The sequence below is a fragment of the Sinocyclocheilus grahami genome, unplaced genomic scaffold, assembly GCF_001515645.1.
Source record: "Sinocyclocheilus grahami isolate Dianchi unplaced genomic scaffold, SAMN03320097.WGS_v1.1 scaffold382.1, whole genome shotgun sequence".
NCBI lineage: Eukaryota > Metazoa > Chordata > Actinopteri > Cypriniformes > Cyprinidae > Sinocyclocheilus > Sinocyclocheilus grahami.
The window spans coordinates 1,927,369-1,937,565 of NW_015505561.1; the positions used below are offsets into that span (position 1 = coordinate 1,927,369).

Below are 10,197 nucleotides of genomic sequence, written 5' to 3' on the forward strand. Positions count from 1 at the left end.
TTTTGCTCTATGGTACATAATCTTTAATTTAATAGCATTAGAGCTGCTCCATTGCAGCGGCTCAGTACTGTAATCACTCGCTTTGCTGTAATAATGCAGGGAACCACTCATTATAAATCTCCTAACTGTGATATTTTCAGAAATAGAAGTCGCGTTTTTTCATCTGAAACGTGCTGCGATTTTTATTCCAAAGCCACTCATATAATGCAGAAACACTCGAGCAAGCAAAACACGCGCAACGCGCACACGTATTTGTACTGATGCAGAATGAGAGGACAGTAGGCTAGTACAGTCTAGCGCATTTCACACAGGCTGCTAGATTCACTTTCGCCAGAAAGTCGTGTATGCCTAAGGTTGAAAATAAATGATGTTTATAGTGAATGCCCCTATGAATGGTTTTATTTTTACGATTTCGTTTTAATCCAAATGATGCATGTGCTAAGTGAGTGAACATCAAAGATCACACAACAGAATTGCGCGTACTCTCTCTCTCTGTCTCCCTACCGTTAAGTAACGTGTGCATTGTTTTACTTACTACTTTTTGACATATCCGACCGAACTACAAGCTTTCCAGTGATGTCTGTGAGAAAGGGATATTCACTCGACAAGCTCACGCATCTGCGCCGCCGCGCTCAATCCACTCAGCGTGCTTTGTTTATCAGCTCGCGCACACCAGCTATACAGGAGTTAATACTGAATGTTTAACATTATATTCATTGCATACATATACTTCGTAGTAGACATCCTTAACTCCTTTCTGCTGTCTGTTGTTGGTGTTTCTTTGTCTGAATATGGCGCTTATCACATGCTGTGTGGTATCGGTGTTTGGTATCTGGGCATTTTAACGAGTACGAGTACAGGAGAACAGTATCGGGCCCGATACCGAGACCAGTATCGGTATCGGTGCATCCCTAGTGTAATACCATTAAAATATTTTATATAATATACGTGCATAGTACTATTAATATTTTTAGATGACCGTAAATTATAGAAGTTATACAAATGTACTACCAAAACAAAATATAATTATAAATGCAAAATAGTTTTATTCAGTACAAACAGTGTACTTTTGAATTGTAGTATAATTAATATAAACGTAATGCGATTAATATATACATTTTCGTCAATCTAATATTTGGTATATTTTATATTATATACATGCATAATAAATAAATATAGTATTTAAGTGTAAATTTAATTGGGACTCAAATAGTTTACAAATAGCTTGCTTTCGAATTATAATATAATGTAAATAACATCAATATATAATTAATACTTATACTTGTATATTATATAAAGTACGTTATAAACATAATTACTATAGAAATAATTTTTTTTTATTTGGGACTTAAATAGCATGTACAAATAGCCTGCTTTGCAAAACTATTGAAATGCCAATCTAATGTAATATACATGCATAATAAATAATATTCAAATATAAGTAGCTAAAGTAAATATAATTGGGACTCTAATATGCAAAAAAAACTACTTTTGAATTATTTAGACATATAATTTAGAATGAATATAAATGTTGTTTATAAATAATTGGGATTCAAATGTACAAATAACCTAGCTTTGATAATTTTAATAAATATGCTTAAATATGAGTATTAGTAATGTATGGGTATTATTCTTTTCAGTCCACTTTTTAATATATTTAGACTTAATTAGGTATATATTTAATTAACCATTGCTTTTTATTTTTGATGATAATGTATACAAGAAATACAGGTTTGAGTTTTTCCACATTGAAACTTCCCTTTGCGCATCGTGAAATCATTTACACCTCATTTTTTCCCTCCAGTGTCCTACTATGAAAGGTAAGGTGCGGAAGATTCTGACCTGGCGCTGGAGTGAACCTCCTCCCCCGACCCCTGTGCCGCGGCCCAGTGACCTCCCAGCTGGTGCTCCCAACCCCAAACCATTGGCTGGTCGCCCTGATAGGGAGTTCTTCGTTAAATGGCATAATATGTCCTACTGGCACTGCTCCTGGGTTTCTGAGCTGCAGGTAACTGCACTGGTTCTTATTGTGGTCTTAAAATGCCATTTTGAATCCAGATTCAGGCTGAATTCACACTCAATTAGTTTGCTTGGTCCTAATCTTGGCCCGCATCTTCTCTCACTCTCTCTAGCTGGAGATGCACTGTCAGGTGATGTTCAGAAACTACCAGCGCAAGAACGACATGGACGAACCCACACCCATAGACTTCGGCGGCGATGGAGAGGAGGAGAAGAGCGACAAGAGGAAGAAGAAAGACCCCACCTATGCTAAGATGGAGGAGAAGTACTACCGCTTTGGCATCAAGATGGAGTGGATGATGATTCACCGTGTCCTGAACCATAGGTGAGATGAGCTTCAAGAACTTTGGCTTGAAACGCTTTGGATCAGTTTCATGGCTTTGCTCACTTTGTCGTACCTCTTGTGTTTTATTCTTTTCAGTGTGGATAAGAAGAATAACTGTCACTACCTCATCAAGTGGAGGGATTTGACATATGATCAAGCCACCTGGGAGGCAGAGGATATGGATATACCAGAGTTTGACACCTTCAAACTGCAGTACTGGAACCACAGGTATATATATGTGCACGGAAACTGCTGTTAAATATGCAAAACAGCAGAGTATTTAACTTCCAAAATAATGTGAAGAAACATGCTGAAACGCTTTAATATACATTTGTTATTTAAATGTTTTATGCAATTCGTGACAATGTTATTTTAGTGTTATTTATATACTATTATAGTTTTGACTTGGATTATTTTTTTTAATTCATATTTTTAGTTTTCGTTAATTGTATGTGCTTTTGTAACTTCCTTTTTAAAATATTGATATTTAGGTTGAATTTATTTTTATTTTATTTATTATTTATGTACTATTATAATTTATATTAATATTTTGCATTGGAGTTTTTAAAATATATTTTCAGTTCTCATTTTAATTTTGGTTTTAGAATTTTTTTCTTTATTATTACTATTTAGGTTTATTTTTATTTTTGTTTTTTATTTATTCTTTTTTTTATCGATGTTTTGAAGTACCTTTTTATAAAAAGTTTCGGTTTCCTTGCTTACGTAATTTAAGGATTACTATTTGTTTTATTTTAGTTGTTTCGGTTCAATTTTAGTTTTTTTAAAATTAAAATATTTCCAGATGGTAGTTGAATGGTAGTTGGTAGTAGAATTCAAATTAGAAAGTGTTTTTGTCTAATAACTTTATTTTGTCTAATAACTTTAAATTGCAAAAAAATGAAATAAGTTTTAGTTACCTTTTGGTATGCAAGAAAAACTTTGGCATCAAGGCAGTGAACGTTGTACAAAAGAATATGAAAAACATTTTCTTTTTTAATTTTAAGAAATTAATTCATTACCCTAGACTTGATAACACAAAACCTGAAAATGCAAGAAAATGCGCACATTGATCCACACCTCATCAGATTCATTTTTTTTTCCCTCTTAAAGGGAGTTGATGATGGGTGATGAAGGTAAACCAGGAAAGAAGATGAAGATCAGAGGAAAGATGCGGAAACTGGACCGACCTCCAGAGAACCCTGTGGTGGATGTAAGTGAGCTTCATTGTTTTGATCCTACACACTACTTGCAGCACCTTTTTGACCCAACTGCACCCTTCACTTGCTCATCGATGGCTAAAACCCATTACTTATCCTCCTGTAGCCTACTATTAAATTTGACCGTCAGCCAGAGTATCTGGACACTACGGGCGGGACGCTGCATCCGTACCAGCTGGAGGGGCTCAACTGGCTCCGCTTCTCCTGGGCTCAGGGAACCGACACCATCCTGGCAGACGAGATGGGTCTGGGAAAGACCGTGCAAACTGCTGTTTTCCTCTATTCACTGTATAAAGAGGTGTGTGGTTTTATGCTTTTGTTTGAATATATTTTGTATATTCAAACAAACTGGATTTTCAGCGTCATTATTTCAGTCTTCAGGGTCACATGATCCTTCAGAAATCACTCTAATGTTTGGTGCTCAAAAAATATTTCTCATGCTCAATGTTGAAAACAGTTGAATATTTTTGTGGAAAACTATGATAATTTTGTAGATTAGAAAGTTCAAAAGAACAGCATTTATTGTAACATTACTGACACTTGGTCAGTTTAATGCTTCCTTACTTTCTTTACATAGAATAAAGTATTCTTAACCGTCCCCAACGTTTTAAATGGTTGTGTGTGTTTTCATAAAATGCTGTTGCCAAATAGTGTATTACGTATTTGTAAGTTTAGAAATGTCATGTTAAAATTGAATGTTGCCAAACCATTGTTAAATGCTGGTGTCTTGTTCTCCAGGGTCATTCGAAGGGTCCGTTCCTGGTGAGTGCCCCCCTGTCCACCATCATTAACTGGGAGCGAGAGTTTGAAATGTGGGCCCCGGATATGTACGTCGTCACATACGTCGGAGACAAAGACAGCAGGGCTGTCATCAGAGAAAACGAGTTCTCCTTTGAGAACAACGCCATCCGCGGTGGCAAGAAACCCTCTAAGATGAAGGTTAGTGAGTTGGAAAACTACTCTTTCCATTGAAAAATCTTAAGTCTCTTGAATCTATATATATATGAGTGATTGTTTCCTCATGGTCATGCAGAAAGAAGCCTCCGTGAAGTTCCATGTGCTGTTGACCTCCTATGAGTTGATCACTATTGACACGGCTGTTCTGGGCTCCATCGACTGGGCTTGTTTGGTAGTTGACGAGGCCCACAGACTGAAGAATAATCAGTCAAAGGTGAGACCAACATAGATTATGCAATAATGATGTAGTTAAAACTAGTTAAATTTACTGATTGGTACATTTTTGTGGTGGTTTGTATAGTTTTTCAGGGTGCTGAACAACTACCCACTGCAGCATAAGTTGTTGTTGACTGGAACTCCTCTACAGAACAACTTAGAAGAGCTTTTCCATCTGCTTAACTTCCTCACACCAGAGAGATTCAGGTGCATTTCTGATTCATTTCAAATCTAAAGATCATGCAGTCTTGAAGTTCTTTTTAATATTATGTCATGGTATTACATAAAAATAAAGAAAATAAATGTATAAATAATCATTTTATAACAAATGATTAATTGTAATAACATGAAAAAATGTATATAATTTAGTTATTATTTTTTAAAGCATTTTCATATATGTGTGTGCATATACATTTTTGTAACATGACTTCGAAAGACCTATATAAAATTACTGAAATAAAATGAGTTCAATGAATCTCACATTGCACATAAAATATTTTAAACAACAAATAAAAACTATCTGGATGATAGTTTTGTTTATAAATAATATTATAAAAAATTCTACTTTAAAAAAAAAAAATGTATTATTATTATTATTATTTTTACAAATAATTTTGCAAATAATGTAATAGAAATATTTAGCTGCTTTACATAAATTGTCATACAACCAGTGAGGAAAAACAACAGTGGTACTAGAAAACTCCACTCACTGAAGCATGCACTGTTCAACTATTTATGAATATTTGTAAGTTGTAAGGAAGCATAAATGAATACTTAAAAGAAAATCTGCATGTAGTTTTATGAAAAAATCCCTTCAGCACTATCTGCTGGCCCCCTGGGTATCTGCAGACATAAATGACTCTCTCTCTCTCTCTCTCTCTCTCTCTCTCATTCTGCAGTAATCTTGAGGGTTTCTTGGAGGAGTTTGCCGACATTGCCAAGGAGGACCAGATCAAAAAGCTTCATGACATGCTGGGACCACACATGCTCAGGCGACTCAAAGCTGACGTGTTCAAGCACATGCCTTCCAAAACAGAGCTCATCGTCCGAGTCGAGCTCAGCCCCATGCAAAAGTGAGTATGTGATGAGGAATAGACTGAAGTAGGTTACAGGAGCCAGAGTTTCTAAATCATTTATCTGTGAATCCAGGAAATATTACAAGTTCATCCTGACCCGCAATTTTGAGGCTCTGAACACTCGTAGTGGAGGAAACCAGGTTTCTCTGCTGAATGTCGTTATGGACCTCAAGAAGTGCTGTAATCATCCCTATCTCTTCCCTGTTGCTGCTATGGTACGGTCCTCTTTTTCCTGTGGCTTTAATAACAGACCAATAACGTGTCGTATTATGTGATATTTGAGTAAATTGCATATTGATGAAATTGAAAAGATTGAGATGTCGTCTGATTGGCTGTGTGAAACAGGAAGCTGCCAAGATGCCCAATGGGATGTACGAAGGCAGCGCCTTGACTAAATCTTCTGGCAAACTGCTGCTACTGCACAAGATGCTGCGGAAACTCAAGGAGGGCGGACACAGAGTGCTCATCTTCTCTCAAGTAAACGAGCATTTATTTATTAGGATTCATTTACCTCTTAGGCAAATGAATGCTTCTTATCTCTGAAGCAGATCCTCCCCTCACGCCCTCTCCAAAAAAATCAATATCAAACTTTATTCTGTCTCTCATTACTATTATTATTTTCTTGTATCGATAAAAATAAATATTACTATTAATAGGTCTTAAATATTTATACTGCCGTTCAAAGGCCAGATTTTTGTTTTTAAAAGAAATGAGTACTTCTATTTAGCAAGGAAACGTTCAATTATTAAGTGACCGTAAAGACATGTTACGGAAAATTTCTGTTTTAAATAAATGCTGTTCTTGTGAACTTTCTAAAAATCAAAGAATCCTGTAAAAATACGGTTTTCTGCAAAAATATGAAGCTGCACAACTTTAGTTTAACAGTGATATTTAGAAATGTTTCTTGAGCAGCAAAATGGCATTACATAAATGACATTTTGAAATCTATGTAATAGAAAACACTTATTTTAAATGGTAATATTTCACATTATTATTATTTTTTTTTAAACTGTATTTTTTGTTTTTAATGACTAAAATGCCTAGAATGTTTTGTCCCTCTTCTCTAGATGACCAAAATGCTGGACCTGCTAGAAGACTTCCTGGAGAACGAGGGCTACAAATATGAGCGCATTGATGGAAGTATCACAGGAGGCATGAGACAGGAAGCCATTGACCGCTTTAATGGTGAGACCAGATGTTTGCTATGTAACTGATGTGGTTTGTACATTTGTTCTCTCTTGCTCTGTATAAACTCCATTTCTAAGTGTCATAATGAATGGGATTTTTCCTGCTCTAGCTCCTGGTGCTCCCCAGTTTGCTTTCCTGCTGTCGACCAGAGCCGGTGGTCTGGGTATCAATCTGGCAACCGCAGACACCGTCGTCATCTATGACTCTGACTGGAACCCTCACAATGACATTCAGGTGAGATCGGCAATGGATGTCTGTGATGTTTGATATAAGAAAAATCTTATAATAAGATCTGACTTGGTAAATTCATCTACACTGGCGGTTGGTGTTTTCTCTTGTAGGCCTTTAGCAGAGCTCACAGGATTGGTCAAAACAAGAAAGTTATGATCTACCGCTTTGTAACCAAAGCCTCTGTAGAAGAGAGAATTACTCAGGTACACTACAATTTTTCTGTGACACAATTATTATTATTTTGTTTTGCCAACACTGTCTTTTGAATCTAAACTGATTGGTCTTCATTTAATCTCAAGGTGGCCAAGAAGAAGATGATGTTGACTCACTTGGTTGTGCGTCCTGGATTGGGCTCAAAGACCGGTTCGATGTCCAAACAGGAGCTTGATGACATTCTCAAATTTGGTACAGAGGAGCTCTTCAAAGACGAGGCAGAAGGTGTGGCTGGAGTTACAAACTGCTTTACTTTCTACCAACACAGTTTCTCACCTAAAGAACCGACATTGAAACTGGTTGTGTTTATCTGTTAAGGAGAGAATAAAGAAGAGGACAGCAGCGTGATCCACTATGATGACAAAGCAATTGACCGGCTGCTGGATCGTAACCAGGACGCCACAGATGACACCGAGATCCAGAGCATGAACGAGTATCTCAGCTCCTTCAAAGTGGCTCAGTATGTGGTCAAGGATGAGGAGGAAGCGGTGAGTGTCAGTAAAGAGCACTGGGGGCTGCTGGACATGTGGGATAACAGCTGGCACTAGGACTGCACGAATCGGCAATTACAGCAAAATCGTGATATGGCTTAGTGTTGCTTATAACGTGCTTTTTGGGAATGCCATATGTTCCAACCTTGTGTTGTTAACAAAAGAGAAACTTTAAGGTCTCCTGCTGTTTTCTGCCAAAATAAAAGCTTGATGGTTTAATGCTCGAAAGTGAAGACAGACATAAATATTAGTATTGTAATTTTGTGATTACACTGGGGATTTTTCATTTTTAATATTTTATGTCTTTAGTCATTTTACAGTGAAATATTACAATAGTAATATAATTTGGGTTTTAATGTTAAAAGAAAATGAAGACAGCCATAAGTATTATTGTAATTTTATAGTTTTATATATATACAGTATATTATACTATTTATATATTTTATAGTTATACTGTAAAGCAAAACTTTAATTAATTAAAAAAATTTTTTTTTTAGAAATGCTTGATTTATTTTATATTATAAATTGTATATAATATTCTTAATTAAAATTTTTCTTAAATACCGTTTACTTTTACAATAGTAATAGATCATTTATTTTATTTCATTTATTTTAATAAATACTGTTTATATTGTAATATTTAATTGTTTAACTGTAGCAATAACTATTATTATTTTAGCTTATCAAACCTAGAGTTTATTTACAAAAAAAGTTTATTTTGCATATTAAATGTCAATTGCAATTTTTATCTGAAAATATTCCATTAGCATAGTTTTTTGACAAATCGTGTAGCCTTAGTTGCCACACATGCTATGACAAGCTGCGGTTTGGTCATGTGGCTTCCGTGCAGTGTCTTCCATAATATGGTTAAATATGTAGTTTTTACCATATGTTTTTACCAAAAGGAAACGTACCTTTTTCACTGTTTCCTGTCTTCTCCCTCAGGAAGAGGAAGTTCAGAGGGAGATCATCAAGCAGGAGGAAAGTGTGGATCCAGATTACTGGGAGAAACTGCTCCGACACCATTACGAGCAGCAGCAGGAGGATTTGGCTCGTAATCTGGGCAAGGGCAAGCGAATCCGCAAACAGGTCAACTACAACGATGGCTCTCAGGAGGACAGAGGTGAGAGATGTGCTAGCACTATTAAACTATAAACCACACTTGTAAGTGTTTTGTCCGGGTTTATATAAACAGCCATTGAAAGTGCTTTTAAGTTTAAATGTTAATCATGTTTCTTGTTTCGTTACAGACTGGCAGGATGATCAGTCTGATGGCCAATCAGATTACTCTGTTGCTTCAGAGGAAGGAGATGAGGACTTTGACGAACGAACAGAAGGTGAGACCAGCGTGACGATAATCAAACAAAGGATTAATTTTTTTTTTTTGAATCAGAAAAATGTTAAAATGTTTAAACTAGGGATATGCCGGTATCAAATTCTCATGTTGCGATTAATTGCTCATGCTTTTATCACGGTATACGGTATTATCACGGTATTGAAATTTAGTTTTAAAAAAAAAAGTGCTGTCATAATACAGTATAACAGGTTTAATAACTTTTTTCTTGTAACAAAAATAACTGAACATTTAAATGCAATAAAGCAATACAGAAAAATGTATAAAGTTAAAAGTTTTACACAGATTAAAGTGCAAAAGAACTATAAAGACCAATAGGTATCACTTTACAATAAGACCTCATTAGTTAACCTTAGTTAATGCATTAACATTCACAATGAGCAATAGCTACATTTGCTACAGAAGTTATTCATCTTTGTTAAAAAAATACAAGTCTTAGTTCGTGTTAGCTCATTAAATAACAGTTGCAACTTTCGATTTTAACAACCTGTTATTAAATATTGTAATTACCTAAGATTAATGAATGTTCAGAAGAATTTTTCATTGGCGGTTTATGTTAACTAATGAATTAACTAATGTTAACTAATGAAGCCCTAATGTAAAGTGTGACCGAACAATAAAGAATCAAAACACTTTCAAACAATATCTAGGGCATGTTGTAGTCCAGATTAAAATGTAAAAAAAGATTGAAAATAAATAGCCATTCAGATTTGTGTATTTGCTATGATGTTCATCACAGCGCCAAATACTTAAACATTTAGACTTAATAGGTTGTTTAAATCATTTAAACATGATTCAGAAACAGAAAGTAGTGCAGCTGCTTTGTTTACAGGGTTTACAGGGTAAGGGCTGCATTTAAATGAATTATTATTATTATTATTATTATTTCTGCAGTTTAGCGCCATCTGCT

General features: G+C 35.3%; 1 protein-coding gene across 1 annotated transcript in view; it reads left to right on the top strand.

The window, feature by feature from the left end:
* LOC107549834 (chromodomain-helicase-DNA-binding protein 4-like) overlaps positions 1 to 10,197 on the top strand; it is a 38,727-nt gene that overhangs the window by 11,946 nt on the left and 16,584 nt on the right. Inside the window, exons 8-25 of the mRNA XM_016231006.1 lie at positions 1,805 to 2,008; positions 2,133 to 2,344; positions 2,441 to 2,572; positions 3,455 to 3,554; positions 3,668 to 3,859; positions 4,300 to 4,500; positions 4,595 to 4,732; positions 4,820 to 4,941; positions 5,634 to 5,807; positions 5,884 to 6,025; positions 6,156 to 6,287; positions 6,878 to 6,995; positions 7,108 to 7,232; positions 7,340 to 7,432; positions 7,529 to 7,667; positions 7,761 to 7,930; positions 8,879 to 9,056; positions 9,184 to 9,270. Of these exons, the coding sequence (XP_016086492.1) occupies positions 1,805 to 2,008; positions 2,133 to 2,344; positions 2,441 to 2,572; positions 3,455 to 3,554; positions 3,668 to 3,859; positions 4,300 to 4,500; positions 4,595 to 4,732; positions 4,820 to 4,941; positions 5,634 to 5,807; positions 5,884 to 6,025; positions 6,156 to 6,287; positions 6,878 to 6,995; positions 7,108 to 7,232; positions 7,340 to 7,432; positions 7,529 to 7,667; positions 7,761 to 7,930; positions 8,879 to 9,056; positions 9,184 to 9,270 (2,659 nt within the window). The remainder of the gene's footprint in view (positions 1 to 1,804; positions 2,009 to 2,132; positions 2,345 to 2,440; positions 2,573 to 3,454; positions 3,555 to 3,667; positions 3,860 to 4,299; positions 4,501 to 4,594; positions 4,733 to 4,819; positions 4,942 to 5,633; positions 5,808 to 5,883; positions 6,026 to 6,155; positions 6,288 to 6,877; positions 6,996 to 7,107; positions 7,233 to 7,339; positions 7,433 to 7,528; positions 7,668 to 7,760; positions 7,931 to 8,878; positions 9,057 to 9,183; positions 9,271 to 10,197) is intronic.